The following is a 24,307-nucleotide window of genomic DNA, read 5'->3' as shown; positions in this document are numbered from 1 at the left end:
TGGATCCTGTCATCCTTACCAAGCTTCAGATTCCCTAGAATTCAAACTCCTGCTTTTCAATCTTTTCACAAAAATTACAAAAAGAATCCCAAAAAGCTAGCATACAAGTTCAGTAGGTAATAGGGAAGGCAAATGGAACGTTGGTCCTTATTTCAAAGGGAATGGAGTATAAAAATAGGGAAGTCTTGCTAAAACTATACAAGGCACTAGTTGGGCCACACCTAGAATACTGTGAACACTTTTGGTCCCCTTATCTAAGGAAAAATATACTGGCATTGAAGGCAGTCCAGAGAAGGTTCACTAGGTTGATTCCGGGTATGGAGGGATTTTCTTATGCGGAGAGGTTGAGTAGGTTGGGCCTGTACTCATTGGAGTCTAGAAGAATGAGAGGTGACCTTATTGAAACACATAAGATTCTTAGGGGACTTGACAGGGTAGATGCTGAGAAGTTGTTTCCCCTTGTGGAAGAGTCTAGGACCAGAGGGCATAACCTCAGAGTAAAAGGTCACCCATTTAAGACAGAGATGAGGAGGAATCTCTTCTCTTAGAGGGTAGTGAATCTGTGGAATTCTTTACCGCAGGGGGCTGTAGAGACTGGGTCATTAAGTATATTCAAGGCTGAGATAGACAGATTTTTAATCAGTAAGGGAATCAAGTATTATGGGGAAAAGGCAGGAAAGTGGAGTTGAGGATTATCAGATCAGCCATGATCTCATTGAATGATGGAGCAGACTCAATCGGCCGAATGGCTAACTTCTGCTCCTATGCCTTATGGTCTTATTTTGATTTACAATTTGTAGGGGTTATCAGATAACCTCAAAGCTTAATAATATTCCATTCAATTATGTGAAAAAAAGTATACAATGAAATATAACTAGCTGTTTCACACAAAGTATATTTCTCTGGTTAGAAGATCAAAAGCTTGGACCTTGGTTAGTTTGTACCCGTCCCCCCCCACCACCAAACCTCCTTGACCTCAAAGCACCCTGACTGATCATTAACTCATCACGGATTGTATGGGTCAAGTGTGAGCTCTGCTGTGTGTTGGTGTGTTATAGTTCAGTCAGGAAGTTCAAATTGTTGTGGAAACATGTGCATATGCATGTTTAGTCTAGAGCTATGAATAGTAATGGTAGAGACTCCAACTTTCTTTCCATCACATGGCTGACCAGAAATCTGTCCCACTCTTAATACACCTTCTACTGGTGTGTGTTGGAAAGATTTACAGCTTAATATGTAATCTCAGCAGGTCTGACAGCATCTGCGGAGAGGAACACAGTTAACATTTCGAGTCCGTATGACTCTTCAACAGAACTAAGGAAAAATAGAAAAGAGGTGAGATATAAGCTGGTTTTCATCTCTTTTCTATTTTTCCTTAGTTCTGTTGAAGAGTTATGCGGACTCGAAACATTAACTGTGTTCCTCTCCGCAGATGCTGTCAGACCTGCTGAGTTTTTCCAGGCATTTTTATTTTTGTTTTGGATTTCCAGCATCCGCAGTTTTTTGCTTTTATCTTAATATATAATCTGTTTGGTCGTGTCATGAACACACATTCCTTGGCCATCTAGTCCTGTGTGGTACTGTTATGATGTGGCGGGTGGTAATGGCCGGGCTGTCCAAATCCCAAAGGGAAACTTGGCCAAGCCACCACAACGATTTGCAATTTGTATTTTTATTACGAGAAGGTATGTGTACTGAAGTCAGAAGTAAAGGTTCCACTTCCACTTTTGCAGATTTTAAATATTAAATTAAAACACTAACAAAAAGAAAAGAAAACTTAAACACACAAGATTACTGTTACATAGTTAAATGTAGTCTTATAACGTTTCCCAAAAGAGTTCTACTTAGTTAGACTCACAAATAAGCACCCTTTTCCAGGCAACAGTCCCTATAGATTCTTAATCTATAAAACATTCAGTAATATTACTGCAAGGCACCCAGTGTTGCTATAAGGGAGGTATTTCACAAGCTTCTCTCTCCTTCTCACTCGACAATGGAAATCCAAGGCTTGTAACAAAACCTTGCATTCTGGAGCAACCAGACACTTCTCTGGGGTGGCTAGAAGCTACTCTGTTCATAGGACTGAGCTCGCACAGCACACCCTTCAAGGTCACACACCTCATACAGCTTTCAATCTTTCCTTAAATCTATTTTTTCCCTTTCAACTTTAAACCCATTGTTTTTAACTTTCTTTTGAAAGTTATCTTTCCCAGAATCTAGAAATCTTTCATGTTGTGTTTATGGCCACCACTTTCAGTAAAAATAGACTTAATAACTTTGCTTTATTTATTTATGATCTTTGCCAGTTGTAAAACTTACTTTTTTTCTCTCTTTGAAATTCAATAGCCAAACATTCACTCCTCATTTATCCCCTAATGTAAATTCCTATTCATGCTGGTATCTCATCTTAGCTCCCTCATCTCCACATCAAACATGCCTGCTTTACACCTAACCCTTTGATGATTTAAACCTTGCAGCCTGACTGTCTTCAGTCCAGTTAAACTGGTTGCACGCAACATACACACAGTCCTCACAAACCTGCTTCACAGCATTCCACAGTAATATTAAGAAAAATTATACTCTCTTTTACAGTACATCTGGCTGAGAGGCAGGGACACTACCCACTGCACCACATGACCACCTCCTTCACTGGGCTGTACATGTCATAAAACAAACTAATTGGCCCTTCCACATTAGCGACCAGGGTAAGCAACGATCTTATCTTTGAGACCCCAAGAAATTTTAACATCTAGTATTCTATTCCATACCCATGCCCCAACACCGCCCTGAATCTGGCAGAAATCACTGCCGCACCTGTGGGAATGGTCCCTGGCAGTCGGGTAAGTGGTGAGGATTGGCGGGGTTGTGGGTGAGGTGGGGGGGGGGTAGTGCGATTGGAAATCGTAAGGCTGATCATTTTCAGATATTCAGGCGAAGCCACAGTGACAAGAGGAGCCCGAGGTATCTTTGTGGGGCACAGAGACTTACTCCTGTTGATGCTGGCTGCCAAATGTAAGACTTACCTTTGTGGGCTTCATCTGGCCTTAGGTCCAGCTCCCGGCATGTTTAGCTAAATGAATAAACCATTGCTGCTCCCCCACTCAGGTCGATCCCTGATGATATTGCAGGTGGTCAGATTGGATTGGGAAAGGATTTTATAAGTCACCAATCCATTTTCTCAGCCCTTCCCCCACCCGCCGAGTTCTGGCCAAGTGGCGAAAGTTAAAATTGGAGCTATTTGGGAGAGGTACTTGAGATTTTTTTTATTCATTTATGGGATTTGGGCATTGCTGGCTAGGCCAGCATTTACATGAACGTACGAACAAGGAGCAGGAGTAGGCCATTCAGCCCCTCGAGCCTGCTCTGCCATTTAATAAGGTCATGACTGAACTGACAGTAACCTGAAATCTGCATCCCACCTACTGCCGATAATCTATCACCCACTTGCTTACCAAGAATCTTATCTATCTCTCCCTTAAAAATATTCAATGACTCAGCTTCCACCATTTATTCTCCATCCCTAATCGCCCTTGAGAAGGTGGTGGTGAGCTGCCGCCATGAACCGCTGCAGTCCATGTGGTGTAAGTACACCCACAGTGCTGTTAGGGAAGGAGTTCCAGGATTTTGACCCATCGGCAGTGAAGGAACGACCGATATATTTCCAAGTCAGAATGGTGAGTGGCTAGGAGGGGAACTTCCAGGCGGTGGTGTTCCCATCTATCTGCTGCCCTTGTCCTTCTAGATGGTAGTGGTTGTGGATTTGGAAGGTGCTGTCTAAGAAAGCTTGGTGAGTTTCTGCAGTGCATCTTGTAGATGGTACACACTGCTGCTACTGTGCGTCGGTGGTGGAGGGAGTGAATGTTTGTGGATGGGGTGCCAATCAAGCAGGTTGCTTCATCCTGGATGGTGTCAAGCTTCTTAAGTGTTGTTGGAGCTGCACTCATCCAGGCAAATGGAGTGTATTCCATCTTTTTCTGGGGCCTCTCTCTCTGGACTCCTATTGCTAGGCAACAGCACAGTTTTTTCTACCTTGTGTTTGTTTTAACTCCCCTTCAAGAGCCATAAACCTTTTTAAAATGCAGACATCTTTTAAAGTGAACCTAAAACTCAAGTTCTCCCTTAACACACAAATATAGAAATACAAATTAAACTTAAACTAAAAGCTAAAAATCACTCCTAATGCCCACAAATACAAATATAACTTACTTAAACTATCTGTAGTTCCTAACAGTGGCAGGATTGCAGATCTTAGATCCAATGGTTATGGATTTGCTTAGCTCTGTCTATCACTTGCTGCTTAAGCTGTTTGGCACGCAAGTAGTCATGAGTTGTAGCTTCATCAGCTCATTTTTAGATATACCTGGTGCTGCTCCTGGCATGTCCTCCTGCACTCTTTATTGAACCAGGATTAATCCCTTGGTTTGGTGGTAATGGGAGAGTGGGTGATATGCCAGTACATGAGGTTACAGATTGTGGTTGAGTACAATTCTGCTGCTACTGATGGCCCACAGTGCCTCATGGTTGCCCAGTCGTGAGTTGCTAGATCTGTTCAAAATCTATCCCATTTAGCACAGTAGTAGTGCCACACAACACAATGGAGGGTATCGTCAATGTGCAGACGGGACTTAGTCTCCACAAGGACTGTGTGGTGATCATTGCTACTGATACTGTCATGGACAGATGTATCTGCGGCAGGCAGGTTGGTGAGAATGAGATCAAATATGTTTTTCCCTCTTGTTGGTTCCCTCACCATATGCCACAGACCCAGTCTGGCAGCTGTGTCCTTTAGGACCTGGCCAGCTTGGTCAGTAGTGGTGCTACCGAGCCACTCATGGTGATGGACATTAAAGTCCCCCCACCTAGAGTACATTCTGTGCCCTTGTCTCCCTTGGTGCTTGCTCCAAGTGTTTTTTTTAATTCATTCATAGGATGTGGGCATTGCTGGCTAGGCTGGCATTTTTTGCCCATCCCTAATTGCCCTTGTTCAGAGGGCATTTTAAGAGCCAACAACATTGCTGTGGAATGGAGTCATGTGTAGGCCAGACCAGATAAGGACGACAGATTTCCTTCCCTGAATGACATTAGTGAACCAAATAGATTTTTTTAGGATAATTGGCAATGGTTTTTGTGGTCATCATTAGACTTTTAATTCTAGATTTTTATCAAGTGCTGTTGAACATGGAGGAGTACTGATTCATCAACTGAATAAGTTAGAGGGGTTGCCGGTATGTGGTAATCAGCAGGAGGTTTCCTTGCCCACGTTTGACCTGATGCCATGAAACTTCATGGGGTCCGGAGTCAATGTTGAGAACTCCCAGGGCAAATCTCTCCTGACAGTATATCTCTGTGCCGCCACCTCTGCTGGATCTGTCCTGCTGGTGGGACAGGACATACCCAGGGGTATTTTGTTAGTTCCCTCACCATCTGCCATAGACCCAGTCTAGCAGCTATGTCCCTATGTCAGGTCAAACACGGTGACGGTGGTGCCTGGGACATTATCTGTAAGGTATGATTCCATGAGTATGACTATGTCAGGCTGTTGCTTGACTAGTCTGTGAGACAGCTCTCCCAATTTTGGCACTAGCCCCCAGATGTTAGTAAGGAGGACTTTGCATGGTCCACAGGGCTGAGTTTGCCATTGTCATTTCCAGTGCCTAGGTCGATACCAGGTGGTCTGTCCAGCTTCTTTCCTTTTCATTGGCTTTTTAGTAGATTGATACAACTTTTTGGCTTGCTAGGATTACTAGTCCAGTGACAGTACCACCATGCCACCGCCTCCCCCTTTTTAGAAACCTGTGAGTTTCTAGTTATCGCTTCCTGATAACTGAAGAAACTACTTATTCAGTGAACATGGACGATCTTCTGATGTGTGATTCAGGAGGATTTAACATGCTTGGTAAATTTGACAAAAAGGTAAAGACAAAATACAGTAACAGTGACAAAGTGTAATGTTGCTCTGATTCACATGTGGTGCACATCACTTTTCAAACTAATTGGCATATATCAAGAGAAGTAAGCCCTAGGAAATGTCCATTCAACTAAATAAGCTGGGCAGTTTTGATAGCTCAGTCCCATGCCCCCACACTGCTAGTCTTCCCCATATTTTTCTTAACCTCTTATCTTTCCAAAAATGCACTAACTGGAGCTAATTTTGTCTTTGTGTGATAGTATGGATGGAGGAAATCGTCAGCCTGTTTCACAATGAAGTCCAGAGAAATAGACTTTGGAAGAGATGTAAAATGATCTCTGAACCCCTATCACCTGGCTTGTACTATTGCACAAATTACCCTCTTTGTCTTTTCAACCTATTCACCCTCCACCCTCCAGATACCAATATCTTGAAACTTATTCCACAATTACCCTTTGGACCAGAGCGTTACTTCAACTTCCCTACATGCCCATTTAAACCTTGTATTGGAATCCTTCCCCAGAATGAGCAATGTTCCTGGACTTGTTTACTCAATCTCCTTCATTATCTTGAAAAAAGATAATGTAGCAATGTAGCATCTTTCACGACTTGCGTCTAGCACCTTTGTCTCTTGCCTCTACCCCTATCAGACAGTGTGAACATACGAATATACAAATTAGGAGCAGGAGTAGGCCACTCAGCCCCCTGAGTCTGCTCCGCTATTCAATAAGATCATGGCTGACCTGATGTAACCTCAACCCTACATTCCTCCCTACCCCCAATAACCTTTCACCCCCTTGTTTATCAAGAATCTATCTAGCTCTGCCTTAAAAATATTGAAAGACTCTGCTTCCACTGCCTTTTGAGGAAGGGAGTTCCAAAGACTCATGACCCTCTGAGAGTAGAAATTTCTCCTCATCTCTGTCGTAGATAAGCGATCCCTTATTTTTAAACAGTGACCCCAAGTTCTAAATTTTCCCACAAGAGGAAACATCCTCTCCATATCCATCCTGCCAAGACTCCTCTGGATCTTAAAGATTTCAATCAAGTCGCCTTTTACTCTTCTAAACTCCAGTGGATACAAGCCTAACCTGTCCAACTTTTCCTCATAAGACAACCCACCCATTCCTAGTATTAGTCTAGTAAACCTTCTCTGAACTGCTTCTAACGCATTTACATCTTTCCTTAAATAAGGAGACCAATACTGTACACAATACTCCAGATGTGGCCTTGCCAGTTCCCTGTACAACTGAAGCATAATCTCCCTACTTTTGTATTCAATTCCCCTCACAATAAACAAACTATTAACTTTCCTGATGACTTCTGCGGTCATTCTCTGCTTAAGTAATATTCTGCTTTTTTATTCTTCCTGTCAAAATGGACAACTTCACATTTGCCCACATTATACTCCATTTGCCAGATCTTTGCCCACACACAGCCATCAATGTTCCTTTCAATCCTTCTTATATCCTCTTCACAATTTACTTCTCTACCTATCTTTGTATCTTCGGCAAATTTAGCAACTATTCCTTTGGTCCCTTCATCCAAGTCATTTATATAAATTGTAAAGAGTTGAGGCCCCAGCACAGATCCCTGTGGCACACCACTTGTCACATCCTGCCAACCAGAAGAAGACCCATTTATGCCAACTCTCTGTTTTCTGTTAGCTAGCCAATCTTCTATCCATGCCAATATGTTACCCCCTACACTATGAGCATTTATTTTCTGCAATAACCTTTGATGTGGCACTTTAACAAATGCCTTCTAGAAGCCTAAGTACAGTATATCCACCCATTCCGCTTTATCCACAGCACATGTGACCACTTCAAAGAACCCCAATAAATTTTCTTTTCACAAAACCATGTTGAGTCTGCCTGATTGCCTTGGATTTTTCTAAGTGCCCTGCTGTAACATCTTTAATAATAGCTTCCAACATTTTCCCTAAGATGTTAAACCTACTGACCTGTACTTTCCTGCTTTCTATTTCCCTCCCTTTTTGAATAAAATGGTTCCCTGAATCTAAGATATTTTGGAAAATTAAAACCAATGCATCAACTATCTTACTAGCCACTAGGTGATGGTGTAGTGGTATTATTGCTGGACTAGTGACCCAGGGTAATGCTCTTGAGATCATAGGTTTGAATCTTGCCATGGCAGATGGTGGAATTTGAATTCAATAAAAAAATTTGGGATTAAAAATCTAATGGTGAACAGGAAACCATTATCAATTGTTGTAAAAACCCACCTGGTCACTATCTGCTGTCCTTACCTGGTCTGGCCTACATGTGACTCCAGGCCCACAGCAATGTGGTTGACCCTTAAAATGCCCTCTGAACAAGGGCAATTAAATGCTGGCCCAGCCAGTAACACCCACATCCCATGAATTAAAACAACTCCACCCAGACCTGGGGATTTGTCAGCCCACAACCCCAACAATTTGCTAAATATCACGTCCCTGGTGATTGTAATTTTCCCAAGTTCCTCCTTACCTTCCATTTCTTGATTTACATCTATTTCTGGGATTTTGCTTGTATCATTTATAGTGAAGACTGAAGCAAAATATCTGTTTAATTCATCTGCTATCTCCCTACTTTTTTAAAAATTTGGTCATCGGATGTGGCCATCCGCTGGTTAGGGCAGCATTTATTGCCCATCCCTAATTGCCCTTGTTCAGAGGGCATATAAAAGTCAACCACTATTGCTGTGGGTCTGGAATCACCTATAGGCCAGACCAGGTAAAGACAGCAAATTTCCTTCCCTAAAGGGCATTTGTGAACCAGGTGGATTTTTACAACAACCAACAGTAGTTTTGTGGTCGTTATTAGACTTTTAATTCTAGACTCTTATTGAGTTCAAATTCACCATCAGCTGTGGTCGGATTCGAACCCAGGTGCCAAGAACATTACCCTGGGTCAATGGATTACCAGTTCAATGGAAATACCACTACACTCACCACCGCCTCCTGTAGTCATGTCTCTGTAATGGGTATCAGATTGTACTTATTTATTTCTATTTGCGCTATGGGCTCATCAGTTTTAGCAATAACAATGTGTTCTATTTTTATAGCATCTATAAACATAATAAAATGTCTCAATGCACTTCGCAGGAGCATAATTGCACAATGATTGATACCGAAATAAAGAGGGTTTATTTGTTTATGTGATCAGGCGTCACTGGCCAGACTAGCATTTACTGCACTTGAGAATATGGGGGCGTGCTGTCTTTTTGAACGGCTGCAGTCATGTGCTTTTGGTTCACCCACAGTGCTGTTAGGAAGGGAGTTCTAGGATTTTGATCCAGCGACAGTGAAGCAACGGCCATATAGTTCCAATTCAGGATGGTGTGTGACTTGGAGGGGAACTTGCATGTGGTGGTGTTCTCATGCATCTGTTGCCCTTGTCCTTCTAGCTGGTAGGGGTCACGGGTTTGGAAGGTGCTGTTGAAGGGGCCTTGGTGAGTTGCTCCAGTGCATCTTGTAGATGGTACACGCTGCTGCCACTGTGCGTTGGTGTTGCAGGGAGTAAATGTTGAAGGTGGTAGATGCGGTGCCAGTCAAGCGGGCTGCTTTGTCCTGGATGGTGTCAAGCTTCTTGAGTGCTGTTAGAGCTGCACCCAGTCCAGGCTCCTGCAGAGTGTTCCATCACACTCTTGACTTTTACCTTGGACTGGCTTTGGGGAGTAGAAGGATATGTGTAGTGGTAATGGGCGGAATTTCAAGGCGTTGGTGACTTGCCTGCCGGCGAGGGACCCACGCAGCCTCTTTTCGGGAAAGTCCGCCGAAGCACAAGCCATTCAGGTGTGGCAAAGCCAGCTGCGGAGCTCTTGTGCTCAGCACTGCCACTGGGGAGTCTGTGTCTGCTGCTGGAAGGACAGGCACCCAAGACCCAGGATTGCGGAGTGGCCCAGGGCACATGTGGGTCATGTGCTGGGGATGGGTTTTCATAGGGTGGGGGTCCTGAGGAGAGGGGTGCACAGAAGTCGACAGTAAGGGCAAGGGGTGTAGCTCTCAGTCAGGCCCCAACCGTAGAACCATAGAGAAGTTACAGCACAGAGAGAGGCCATTCAGCCCATCGTGCCTGCCCTGGCTGAAAAAGAAAAAAATTTAAAAATAAAATTTTTAAACTAAAACAAAATAAAAAAACTAGCTGCCCATTCTAATCCCATCTTCCAGCACCCGGCCCATAGCCTTGCAGGTTACAGCACTTTAGGTGCCGATCCAGGTACCTTTTAAATGAGTTGAGTGTTTCTGCCTCCACCACAAAACCAGGCAGCAAATTCCAAACACCCACCATCCTTTGGTTGAAGTAAATTTTCCTCATGTCCCCTCTAATCCTTCTACCAATCGCCTTAAATCTGTGCCCCCTGGTAACTGACCTCCCCGCTAGGGTAAACAGGGCATCCCTGTCTACTCTATCCAGGCCCCTCATAATCTTGTGCACCTCAATCAGGTCAACCCCCCAGCCTCCTCAGTTCCAAGGAAAACAACCCCAGTCCATCCAATCTCTCCTCACAGATGCCACTCTCAAGCCCCAGCAACATTCCTGACGCCCAGTCCCTCGATCAGGCATTGAGTGCCTTTGACTGCGGAGGTGAGAAGCTGCAAGCTGGCTGCGTGGTTTTAGCTGCCATGCATGCCGTGTGGCGACAGGCCTGTTAATAACAATGGCGGCAGGATGAGGCTCTTAAGTGGTCATTAATTGGCGACTTAAGACCTCAATAGATGGCGGGGCAGGAAGGTCGACCTTCCCACATAGAGCTTAATTCTGACGGAGGTGGGTGGGGAAGTGGCAGGGTTCTGGTACACCACTATCCTGCATGAGTAAAAGCCCTTCACACCTCAGTGGCTCGCCACCAGTGAGAACACAAGATTTCAGCCAATGTCGCTGGATTCCAGAGACCCAACTAATGCTCTTGAGGAGGCATGGGTTCAAATCCCACCATGTCACCTGGCGGAATTTAAATTAACTTAATAAAAATCTGAAATTGAAAGGTAGTCTCAGTAATGGTGACCATGAAATTATCATCGATTATTGTAAAAGCCCACACGATTCACTAATGTCCTTTAGGGAAAGAGATCAGCCGGCCTACACATGACTCTTAACTGTCCTCTGAAATGGCCCAGCAAATAAATGCTGGCCTTACCAACGATGCCCACGTCCCATGAACGAATAGATCTTTTAAAAAGTAAGGAGGTGAGTTATTTGCCACAGAATATCCAGCCTGCATATCCGACTTGCTCTGGTAGTCACAGTATTTATGAGGTTGGTCCAGTTGAGTTTCTGGTCAATGCCCTAGGGTAGCTTGTGAGATTGTATTATGTATAAAGCCAACATATAAGTTCAGCTCATTGTTGCTAAATAAACCTGATTGACAGAATAGAGGCAAATAACAAAGGTAACAAAATATTCAGTTATGAAGAGACATCGGAGAGGTTGGCCTTTTTTCCTAACATTTCCATGATAATGAAGATAATTGACAAAACAGGTCTTGGAAAATTGCTCCTGATAGGAAATTCAGCAATCAAAATTCCATTGAATGTCAAGATGGTGAGTTTCTCTCTTCTTGGAAATGATCATTGCCTGGCACTCGTGTGGCACAAATCTTACTTGCCTGATATTGTCCAGATTTTGCTGCATGCAGGCACGGGCTGCTTCAGTATCTGAGCAGTTGTGAATGGAACTGAACCCTCAACAGTGGACATCCCCGCTTCTGATCTTTTCATTGAGGGAGTGTCATCGATGAAGCAGCTGAAGATGGTCATTGCCTACATTACATGACCCTGACCGGTGACCAAAAGCTTTGTCGAAGAGATGAGTTTTAAGGAGCGTCTTAAATGCGGAGAGAGAGGGATTCAGAGTGGTTTCTGAAGGGAGTTCCAGAGCTTAGGGCCGAGGTGGCTAAAAGCATGGCTGCCAATGAAACAATCAGCTGTTACTGTCTCAGAAGTATAACGTTAAGACAAGGAGCCAGTGGGTTTGCAGGTGGGGTGGTTGAAAGAGTGGTGGGATTGTGCAGTGGGAGTAATATTCCCCACCTGCTGCCCACCCCACCTCAACCTCAATTTTATGGGGACGTGGGTGAGGCTTAGGGTAACCCACCCGCCCTCGCCAAAATCGAGGTCCTTCACGGATTATACGCCAGCAATGCATAGAAACAAGCTGGGCAGAGTTAACATCAAAATCTGTTTATTAAATTGACCCCAGGAATGAATTTGGGTGATTTTTGGTAACTTGCATGAGGAACCACCTGTGGGGTCATTTCACATCCTGTAATCTCCAAAGTTTAACATCACAACGGATACATGACCTCACGAAACAGAGCAGTTGCTACTCAAAATGAGAAAAGGCCTTTAACCTGCCCCAGAGACTGACGGATAATCACAAATCCACCGGCACCAGCTTCAATTGCAGAAAGTTAATACATTTCTAATCTTTTCCTAAACGATTTTGTCACAGGGCTTTGGAATTATTGTAAACTGAGGAACATAAGTTTCCCGTCCTTGTATCATGCTTGGCAGCCAGAAACTTTACCCGTGGTGATAACCACAAATAGACAATTTGATCATTTGAGTGGTTTGTTCTCAGGACTTCTCATTGCTGTTTAAACTAATTTATAAAGGTTTGACTGATTTCCCCTGATTGTCCTGACTTATTGCAAACAAAATAAGGTCCACCATTGCACCATGTAATCTGAATGAATTAAATCAAAAAACAAATTAAATTGCTGAAATAGCCGTGAGTATATTTTGAGTGTCAGCTGTGACTTCGTTGATAGCGCACTGGCCTCTGAATCACAAGGTTCCAGGTTCAAATCCCACCCCAGGGCTTCAGCACAAAATCCAGCCTGCACCCCAGTGCAGTCTTGAGGGAGCACTGCACTGTTGGAGGTGACATTTTCCGGATGTGCTGTTAAACCAAGACCCCACCTGTCTGTTTGGATGGATGTAAACGATCCCATGCCACCATTTCAAAGAAGAGAAGGGAAGTTATCCTCAGTGTCCTGGCCAATATTTATCCCTCAGTCAAGATTCCCTGGTCATCATCACGTTGCCCTTTGAGGGAGTTTGCTGTGTGCAAATTGGTTACTGTGTTTCCTACATTATAACAGTGACTACACTGCAGAAAGTACTTAATTGACTGTAAAAGCTCTTTGAGATGCCTGGTGGTGGTGAAGAGTATGAAATGTAAGTCTTCTTGTAAATTGGTTTCAGCAATATTATGTCACACTTATCTTCATGGCTCACTGTTCCTGGCTGATTTTCCAAGTTTGCTCCCTTCCTTGATGCAGATCTCCCAGAGCCGAGTATTCCCTTGCATTTATCTAGCCTCCAAAATCTCTCCCCCACACAGCTTTTCCTCATCTCTCTGCTAACTCCTGTACTATCATTTGTCATGTTTCCACAGTTGCTATACGACAAATTCTTTGTGCTATTGTGGAATGAGTAGATTTGTTTCCACAGAGTTGTTCAAACAAAATTCCCAGTAATGCGCAATAATCATAATTCCTTCTCATGCTTTTTAAAATCTCCTGTTGTGCAATGCTGTTATTTCTCAGGAGTTAGTCAACAACCTGACGTGTGTAAAAAAAAAACCTCTTGTTACCAATAAACATAGTACATCACCTAAATTTTGAAACATGAAGTTAGCTGATGATGCCACTGCACTTCCATACTGACATCCTGAACATGAAAACATTTGAAGAAATAAAATCAAGCTTTGGTATTCAAACCACGTCACCTTATTTACTCTATTAAAACCCTCTATGATTTTGAACGTCTCTATTATATCTCCCCCTGACCTTCTCTGCTCTAAGGAGAACAATCCCAGATTCTCCAGTATCTCCACATTAACTGAAGTCCCTCAATCCCAGTACCATTTCAGCAAATATTCTCTGCACAGTCACCAACATCTTAACATTATTGTTCAATTATTGTTAATAGAAAAAGTCAAATGCCAACAATCTGCCACATCCATGGCCAACCTCTGCTCCAACCACCACCGTCAGGCACCCTGATTAAGAAAGACCATTTTGAATCATGAAGTTAGACCACAGTGCACAGATCTGAAGGGAGAAAATTCTCTAAAGTCCATTCTTAAATATTCATCTAGACCTGCTGAGTTTTTCCAGGTATTTTTGTTTTTGTTTTGGATTTCCAGCATCCGCAGTTTTATGCTTTTATCTTAAATATTCATGCTTTTTTTAAAACTCTCAGTAGAGTTGAACAATTTCCATTTACAGAATATCTCTGCATCTACCTATATATAAAACTTAACCAGTAGGTTGAAGTTGCAATATCTTACTTCACACTATTATAAAACACTGTAGAGTCTGATTACCCTACTGCTGTCTATTATACACTGTAATTTAAATCATCGACCAAAAGGCTGAGTTAGTGCTTAAAGCCACCTTCAGGTGGCACCAGCAGCCTGCCGTGGAGTTTGTCTCCTACATGTAATGATCAGAAAGCCTTGTACTTACCTCTTCACACGGCACCTCAGAACACTGCACACGGTTCCCTAAGATATGTATTAATGAGGTAAAAGCCGCCTCACTCAAAGTGTCTTCTCCTGGAACCAAGAGATCCACTACTCTCTTGAAGACCTCTTCTTCAGAGATAAAGAGAGATCCATTTCCCTGTGAAACTGCCTGCTTTATGGCAGTTAAAACCACGGGAAGCAGTAGAGCTAGCCTAAGCATAATGCAGCAAACAATTAAAAAGGAAAAGATCTTTCCAAGCTGTTTACACAACAGCTTATTCAGTGAAACCTTGAGTACTTCAATGGAAAGAGACTCAAATGACCGCTGGTTAAAGTTGTTGAGTTTTATAACTAACCTTGTGGCAAATGTCACCCCCCCCACCGTCTCTTGATTGGACAGGGAAAGATTAATGATGTCAGCCATTACATGAAAAGGAAACTCCCAAGTTTGCAAATCTTGCTTTGATAGTGAGAGACCCAACTCTTGGGCTATCAAGGCAAGCAGTCACCTTAGCATATACATTTCATTTCCAATAATAAATATTTTGAGAAAAAATATACAAATTCTTTTAACGGATTTAAAAATATATATATACCCATAATGAGCACAATCCAGGTCTATTTCCTGCACCTAAGTCCGTGCCAAATCATCCAGCTTCCCTTTAATAAGTTATTGGAGGTAAACAAAATGTCACTCTGACTTTAGAAAACAGAAAATCAATACTTCACCCTGTCACTGTGAAACCACCTGTGAAACCATGAAACTCCCTTTTCCCCAGATTTAATTTTCTTTCATCCTTGGCATCATTGCTACATTTTTAATTTAACCTTTCTCACCAAGTTGTTTCGCTTTATTTCCTCCACTTTATATGCCGTCAGTTTACCTTGCACTTGGTGCAAGTGGTTTATTTTTAAACTTAAGAAACATAAAATACTGGAAATCTATCGACCTCCAAAAGAGAAAAGATGGCTTAGCCTTTCAGCATCGACAATTTTTATTTGCATTTTTCCTTCTACATCTTTCCCAACAATTGTGGTGAAACTCCACCTTTGAAAGAAAATGAAACACTCTTTTTACCCTTTCGCATCCAAATTTGACCCTTCTTCACCTGAAGGTATTGGGATGGAAGTTGATTTAGGCCCATTTTCAGGCCTACAACTCTATAGAGTGCATCAGAAGCCGGAAGCCAGAGGTTCAGCCGGAATTAAACCGTGAGGTTTCATCCTAATTTTTTTCATTGAACTTTCGATGCCTGGCAGCAGTGGTAGGTCAATAGCCTCCGGAGCTCAGGGTTGGTCAGCTGCCGTGCTAGGAGGAGTCCCCTATGGCAGCTCCTGGGGTTGAGGGAAGTGGGGGGGGGGAAATGGAGAACAGGGGTAAACGTGGGTAAGTAGCAACCTGAGGTGTTGCAGGTGTTGGAGAAACCCCACCCTCTCTGTGGCTCCACATATAAGTGTGTTGGGTAGCTTCCAACAGTTCTTTAAGGACCACTTGTTAGGCCACATAAAGAACCAAAAAAGAACTTGAGCAAAGCAGTCCTGACACAAAGATAAAAGCAAAATACTGCAGATGCTGGAAATCTAAAAGAAAAAGCAGAACATGCTGGAAAAACTCAGCAGGTCTAATCTGTGGAGAGCAAGACAGAGTTAAAGTTTCGAGTCCGAATGACTCTTCTTCAGAACTCGAAACGTTAACTCTGCCTTTCTCTCCACTGATGCTATTAGACCTGACACAAACTCAGCTCAGCAACTGCGCTTTTCCAGCAGAAATTATGAAGCCAGTCTTTGTTCAAACACAGGCAAGGAACTTAGCGGTGTTGGATGTCTTTCAGGTGCTGGATGTCTTTCAGGTGCCCTGGAGGTTTGGCAGACAGCGGGTGTTCTGCACCAGCCTTTTTTTTATTCATTCATGGGATGTGGGCTTCGCTGGCTGGGCCAGCATTTATTGCCCATCCCTAATTGCCCTTGAGAAGGTGGTGGTGAGCTGCCTTCTTGAACCGCTGCAGTCCATGTGGTGTAGGTACACCCACAGTGCTGTTAGGGAGGGAGCTCCAGGATTTTGACCCAGCGACAGTGAAGGAATGACGATGTATTTCCAAGTCAGGTTGGTGAGAGGCTTGGAGGGGAACTTCCAGGTAGTGGTGTTCCCATCTGTCTGCAGAACTTGTCCTTCTAGATGGTAGTGGTCATGGGTTTGGAAGGTGCTGTCAAAGGAGCCTTGCTGAATTCCTGGAGTGCATTTTGTAGATTATACACAATGCTGCCACTGTGCATTGGTGGTGGAGGGAGTGAATGTTTGTGGATGTGGTGCCAACCAAGCAGGCTGCTTTGCCCTGGACGGTGTCAAGTTTCTTGAGTGTTGTGGGAGCTGCACTCATCCAGGCAACTGGAGAATATTCTATCACATTCCTGACATGTGCCTTGTAGATGGTGGACAGGCTTTGGGAAATCAGGAGGTGAGTTACCCGTTGCACGATTCCTAGCCTCTGACCTGCCCTTGTAGCCACAGTATTTATATGGCTAGCCCAGTTCAGTTTCTGGTGAATGGTAACCCCCAGGATGTTGATAGTGGGGGATTCATGATGGAAATGCCAGGTGTTCTGCACCTGAAGTATAGGCACAGCGAGGTCAGATTTCTCTCCCATTAACTTGCTCGCTGATCCCACAAGCCGCCATTGCCTTTCATGACCCAACTGGAGATAATTCTGCGAGTGCCAGTATATACCAGACTAAGGAACATTGTAAAGCCTGCTCCCGTCCACATATATAGGGCAGAATCTTTAGGTCAGCGGGTGGGCGCGATCGGCAGGCCTGGGATTGGCCGAGGAACAGATCACCGATCGCAATCGGCCTGCGACCGCGATTTCACACTGGCTGACCAATTAACGGCCAGACAGCGTGAAGCTCGCGCGCGCTGAGAAGCTCAGCGCTTCCGGGGTGGGGGCGCGGGAGGAGGGCGAGGTGCTGACGTCAGCGCAGACGCGGGCGAGCGCTGACAGAAAGCTCCCTGAAGGTAGAGAGCAGCCTCAAAGGTGCTGAAGACCTGAAAAATCAGAAATAAAGTTTTGAAAAGCAGGAAAAAAAATGCCCAAGCATCCCAGTCAGGCACCTGAAAATATACATGGTGATAGTGCTGTCCGCCGATTGTTGTTTAATTTCATCACGGAAACCTCCTCATCCCGCCCTTGGATGAGGATTCATGAAAAATGTAAAGGCCATTTGGCCGATTCACCCGTCCACCAACAGTAAGGTTGAACGGGCAATGTAAAATTAAAGACAATTGCGCCATCAATGATCTTAATAGGCCTCTTAATTGTCGGTGGACCCGCTTTCGACTTTTGCAGGCGCTCGCCAACCAAAACGCCGGTCAGCGTGGGATGAAGTCCGGATGCCTGCCCAACGTCATCTCGCGCAATTTCACGCCGGATCAGGTCGGGCACCCGCCCACCCGATTAGTGTAAAATTCTGCTCACAATGTTCATACAAAATGCACAAAGCTATCTGGTTGCATGAGCACTGATTACTTGTTCCCTCCCTAGCCCGTCGGCCGTTTTTAGCACTCATACTGTGACCAGTTTAGCTCAGTACAAACCAGGCTTCAGGGCTGGGACCTGCCCTGGTCTTCTGCAGCTAAGAGAGGCAAAATGCTGCAATAAGCTTTCCATTGTTGCTGTTCCTGGCTGCCTCAAGAACATATAACATGTTATCCAGGATCAGTGGATTATATGCAGTCGGGAGGGATAGTTGATTTCATTCTGCTGGTTAATACTGTCTACAGCAGTAAAACCCATTCCCTGACCATCCATTTCATTGCTGTTTGTGGGCTCTTACTGTGCACTAAATGGTTCCGGTGCACAACATTACAACAGTGATAACACTTCAAAAGTACTTCACTGGCTGTGGCATTTTGCGATGTCACAAGATCGTGAAAGACTCTACACCTCAGATAAATAGACAGAACTTCTCCTTCCTTCTTTTAATAGTCCTATGGAATTTATTTATGTTCACAGAGAGCAGAAAGGGCCTTAGTACAATATGTTACCCAAAAGACGACCCCTCTGATGGCACCTCGAGTCATGGGAACATTGGGCTGGATTTTACGGCGTCCTCCCCACAGCTACCTAAAATACAATGTGATGACATTGGGTTGACAATCCAATCTTATCATGCCAGTCTGTGATATTACAGGAGGCGAGCAGACGAAGAAATCGGAATCTCGCCTGTCACTTTGAAATAACCAGTTAACAATCTATTGAGCTTCAAGAGCCAATTGAGCACAATTTTCCATTACCCGCTGAATTTTTCGAGCCTCGGACAGGAACACATTTGGGAGCGCTTTACACCAGGTATGTGGAGGTGGCACAGGGCGGAGGAAAAGACTTGTCCCGCATTGAGTACAATACTGCCCACACAGTGATGTAAGAAGACACATGACCCAGAGCCAGGGTCACTCTAAAGAATGGACAGAGAAGAGAACCTAAACTGGAGTCAGCTCCATACCTGCACCCTCTACTGTACATAAGAACTAGGAGCAGGAGTAGGCAATTCAGCCCCTCGAGCCTGCCCCGCCATTGAACACAATCATGGCTGATCTCATTTCGGCCTCAACTCCAATTTCCCGCCCTCTCCCCATAACCTTTCAACCCGTTACTAAATAAAAATCTGTCTATCTCCTCCTTAAATTTATTCAGCGTCCCGGCATCCACTGCACTCTGAGGTAGTGAATCCCACAGATTACGACCCTTTGAGAAAAGTAATTCTCTGATTTAAATCTACCACCCCTTAGCCTAAAACTATGGCCTCTCATTCTAGAATGCCCCACAAGGGGAAACATCTGCTCCACGTCTACTTTGTCTATCCCTTTTAGTATCTTATATACCTCAATTAGATCTCCTCTCAACCTTCTAATCTCTAGCGAGTATCTAATCTAAAGTGCTCAATCTTTAAGACAAGCCCCGCATCTCTGGAATCAATCAAGTGAACCTCCTCTGAACTGCCTCCAGTGCAACTACATCCTACCTCAAGTAAGGGGACCAAAACTGTGCACAGTACTCCAGGTGCGGTCTCACCAATGCCTTGTACAGTTGCAACAACACTTCCCTATTTTTATACTCTATTCCTTTAGCAATAAGTGCCAAAATTCCATTTGCCTTCCTTATTACCTGCTGTACCTGCATACTAGCTTTCAGCGATTCATGCACGAGGACACCCAGATCCCTCTGCACTGAAGCATTCTGAAGTTTCTCTCCATTTAAATAATAAGTCGCCTTTTTATTCTTCCGACCAAAATGGATAACCTCACACTTATCCACGTTAAACTCCATCTGCCAGATTTTGGCCCATTCACCGAACCTGTCCATATCCATTTGTAAATTTCTTATTTCTTCATTGCAACTTACTTTCCCACCTATTTTGGTGTCATCTGAAAATTTAGCTATAGTACCTTCTATCCCTGAATCCAAGTCATTAATATAGATTGTAAATAGTTGGGGCCCAAGGACCGAACCCTGTGGCACCCCATTAGTTACAGCTTGCCATCCAGAAAAAGACCCATTTATCCCGACTCTCTGCTTTCTGTTGATTAGCCAATCTTCTATCCAAGCTAATATATTACCCCTAACTCCGTGTGATCTTATCTTGTGTATTAATCTTTTGTGCGGCACCTTATCAAAGGCCTTCTGGAAGTCCAGATATACTACATCTACAGGATCCCCATTATCCACTTTGCTTGTCACATCTTCAAAGAACTCTAGCAAATTAGTCAAATACGATTTACTCTTCATAAAACCATGCTGACTCTGATGGATTGCACTTTGACTTTCCAAATGCCCCATTACTACTTCCTTAATATTGGAAATATGTACATAGTAATGAGTTGTTAATAAAGACCAACATACTCTAGAGTACAAAGCCTACTTCATGGCATCTCAAGCAGGATTCTTCATGATGGGAGCATCGAGATTAAAACCCTCATCCTCACAAGAAAGCTGAGAAACTAAGAAAAAAGGACATCTTCAATGGATTCTGCACCGAATCTAGCTCCCAACTGAAGCTACAGACGCTAAGAAAACTCACCATAAAAAAAAAAGAGAAAGCTCCAGAGACAGAAGAGCCTGGGAGCGAATAAGAAAGGGAGAAACTTTACTGAAGCAGAAGACTCCATTGCATCCTCCTTGGAAGTCCACCTTCAGCAAGCAGTGCCTGCAGCCTGCAAGGGTGAGATAAAATTAGCTAGCTAGCTCGTCCTGAGAAAGTCCTGAAAGTCATTCAGTCAGAAGCGGCGTTTGAAAGCAACCCGTCACTAAACTCAATCCCAGGACTCCAGCAAAAAAAAAAAATCATAAAAAATTAATTTTGTCTGCTGTGGGTATCTCATGGCCGTCCAGGTTTGAAAACAACAAACTCGCGGTTGTTTTTCAAGAGTCTCGGCTCGTAATGCGATACCGCTGAATGAATTAAGTCGGTAGCCAATCGGCCTACGTCGCTATTGCGACCCCTTTTTCAGACATTTTGAAAAGCCCACCAAAAACCAGCAAGTACCGGAAGATCCTTTGTTCAGCAATAACCGGCAACGCTATCTTGGAAGCCTGTAATCTCTTAAAGCTGTACCCACACTTTTTCAAATCATCAAAAATGGATTGTAATTCTACATTTCCAGCTCCACTGGGATTCACCCATGGCCCAGACCAGTCACAGAATTGGAGCCTTTGGAGGAAAAGATTTTGAAGATACAGCATTGTTGCAAGGCTAAATAATAAAATCAGAGGCAGAACAAGACAATACACTTCTTTACTCGATTGGACCAATAGCAGATGACATATTTGCACGACAAGTTATTATTGAATCATCTGCCAAATTTGATGATATATTTGAAATCTTCTGCCTATTTGAATTTGAGATCCAGTAAAATACTGGAGAGAGCCAAATTTAATAAGAGAGTCTAGCTCCCTGGCAAACCTGTCAATTCCTTCATTAAAGATCTCTAAAAGATTGGGGATTTTCTGAGACCTGGAATGATGATGGACAAACCTGCTTCACAAAATGAAAGAGAGATCACAGGTGAAATCAGAGTCTGAATACTCTTTAGTGTCAGAAAGATGTGACTATGGCGATTTAAAGTCTGAGCTCATCTGAGACAGAATCATGGTGGGTGTTGCAGATAATTCACTCTCTGACCTCCTACAAGCTAAAGGTAATCTTACCCTCGATAAGGCTATCCAGCTAGCTAGACTGAGTAACACCGGACCATCCCAAGGGGAAAGAGCACTTCAGGAGGCAGAAACCATATCAAGTCACAAAAACTAAGGGATCACCCAAGTCAGGGAAAGCAATCCCTCAACCACCCAGCAGCTGGCCAGCACTGCAGTGCCCAGCGCTCTCACAGGAAAGATCAGTGTCCTGCAAGTACTGCCCAATGCTTCCACTGCAACAGACAGGGACACTTTGGTAAACTGTGCAAGTCAAAACCACAGCTCCGCACAGATATCCCAAAGGTAATCCACAAGCTCGGGTCCGACGCCCCAGAAGACGTACAGCCATTCTTCTTGGGGGATATCAGAGAATGCGGTTCTTTGTTATGGATTGCCGATATCCTGGTAAATGGTCATCCAACCAATTTTAAAATAGATTCAGGTGCCAGGGAGACAGCCCTGTCAGACAAGGAACCATGGCTCCAGGCCTTTGGATTCGAAAGACAGACACTCCATTGTATGGAGCAGGGGTGTCCAACTCCTGGTCCTCATTGAACCACTGAGGTATGCTGACAAAGAAATCTTTGAGCTGATATATGTTGTCCGCAAGCAGCCTTTCTCTCTTCTGAGCAGAGATGCCTGTGTAGTCTTTGATCTTCTCCAGCCAATGGAAAATATCAAGACTACAACAGTTGTTAGCCAGACAGAACAGCACGGTTCTGAGTCCACAAACACTAGAGAGTATTCAGACTCTGATTTCACCTATGATCTTTCCTTTTTTTGTCGAGCAGGTTTGTCCATCATCATTCCAGATCTCGGCAAGTCCCCAGTGGTCAGTTCAACCTACTGCGCATGAGATTACCAGAGAAGGATCAACAGTCGGAGAAGTGTCAACCTCCATCTACGATGATGGTGCAATCAGTAGACACACCAACCACTGTACACAGACAGCAACTTCCAGCCAGCATACCAAAACCACAAGGGATGCTGTAACCTGGTAGCAGCTGTGCACCATCAACAACAAAAAGCAGAGGTGAGCATACTACTCAACCTTCTTCTTCCCAAAGGAACGCTCTTCCTTAGCATCAGTGAGCTTCCAGACGGCCTAAATGGAAAAGAAAGAAGAAAAAACACCCTGAAGTAGACAAATACCGTTTTTGTCCCCACTACGAGAAACGATCAAGAGTGACAACAACCATACATTGCCAAGGCAGCCAAAGAAACTAGGCTTGGTTTAACATCGAACAATGGAAGAAACAATAAAACCATGCCCAAAACACCAGTCCAACCTCCCAGCCAACAACAGGAACAAGAAACACCAGAGCATATCACTCTCCCAGCAGAATGGCGGATGAGATGCGGAAGGGTTATTAGGCCTCCGTGCCGTCGCCTGAACCTCTAACTTCAAGAACTTGAATGGGGGAGATGGGGTAGCGAGAATGTTGTTAATGTTGTTGATGTTAATAATGTAATAGCAAAATTGTTAGAATAGCATTAAGCAATAAGGTTAATGCACAAGACTTATAATAATGCGAGACTTGGAAGTAAACTAAAGTAACTTTATATCCATAGGATAAAGACTTGGGCAGAGGTGCAGTTTAAGGGTCTGGTACATAAAAGGTTAATGTGGGACTGAGTACAGTGATGTAAGAAGACACTTGACCTAGAGCCAGGGTCAGTCTAGAGCTGGACAGAGAAGGGTGAAGACCTAGGCTGGAATTTTCCACTCCCATTGTCGGTAGGTGTGCTTGGAGGCGCAAGTGGACAATATGGCGAGAATGTCGAAAATTGGTTTTATGTCATCATGAAACCAGTTTGCGGTCGTCCACTCTGCCCGTCAATGACGTGTTTCTCGCCGCCCAATGTTGGGAACTTAATTTTAATGCATTTGCATCTCAACATTGTGCCTACATGCCAGAATCATCCCCCCCACGTCAAATGTACCTCCCACGTCGGTGTGACTAAAGAAAGACGTGATTCACGACTTCCTTCAAAAGGAGTGCACCTGGCGAGCTGAACTTCAAGGGGAACTTGGAGGTAAGTGTACACAACCTTGCACTGCGCTCGTGAGGCTCACCCATAGGACATCAAGGAAGAGACTTCGCAAATTCAGGGGGGACACAAGCAAGTCGTTTTTGCCGGCTGGCTTTCAGTGCAGTGCCGGGGCAAGGGCTCCAGTCCAGGTGGGGCCAGAGGGGGGTTGTGGGGAGGTGGGGTCGAAGGCAGCACAGACTGATGGAAGTACACAAGCACATGCTGAGGGGGGAGGGGTGGTGGGGAGGGAAAGAGAAGTGACCACACATTTGGAAAAGCTTGTCAAAATTGAGCATTCTTCTGCAGCTGAGACTGTTCAGCAGCAGCTCCATTGACAGGCTTGGAGTCGGGCTTCTGAAGCATTTTTGCCCACTTGAGCAAAGCAAAAGCATGAACGTGCCACCAAATGCTCCAGAATTGCAGACCACAAATTAATGTGCATTTTAGGGGACTGCAGAACAATTGGACAATTGGGCAAGTCGTAGAATCCCCTTTTGCAAGGTGGCTGTGGATTAGTCACTGGTGGAGGCTCAGAGCCCTTTGCAATGTCTTTATTCAGGTTGGAACCAGTATCCCTCATGATTCAAGCTAACATCGCAGCCTTTAATTGCGGGTTAGGAGAATGTCTGTGCCTGAGCTGAGAGCGCAGCGTGCAGTCCAGTGGCTGAAGCTGCCGCCAATCGGTCAAGTTGAGTGGG

The 24,307-nt window shown here is 44.2% G+C and overlaps 1 protein-coding gene across 1 annotated transcript in view; it reads right to left on the bottom strand.

The window, feature by feature from the left end:
- The window catches only part of slc39a4 (solute carrier family 39 member 4), a 57,798-nt gene extending 43,084 nt beyond the window's left edge, over positions 1-14,714 (bottom strand). Inside the window, exon 1 of the mRNA XM_078536210.1 lies at positions 14,387-14,714. Coding sequence (XP_078392336.1) covers positions 14,387-14,605 — 219 coding nt within the window. The 5' untranslated portion in view covers positions 14,606-14,714. The remainder of the gene's footprint in view (positions 1-14,386) is intronic.
- Between the last annotated feature and the right edge of the window lie 9,593 nt (positions 14,715-24,307).

The sequence above is a fragment of the Cetorhinus maximus genome, chromosome 3 (assembly GCF_964194155.1).
Source record: "Cetorhinus maximus chromosome 3, sCetMax3.hap1.1, whole genome shotgun sequence".
NCBI classification, from domain to species: Eukaryota; Metazoa; Chordata; class Chondrichthyes; order Lamniformes; family Cetorhinidae; genus Cetorhinus; species Cetorhinus maximus.
The sequence above is the reverse complement of the archived record's forward strand: the minus strand, read 5'-3'. Positions and strand labels throughout refer to the sequence as shown.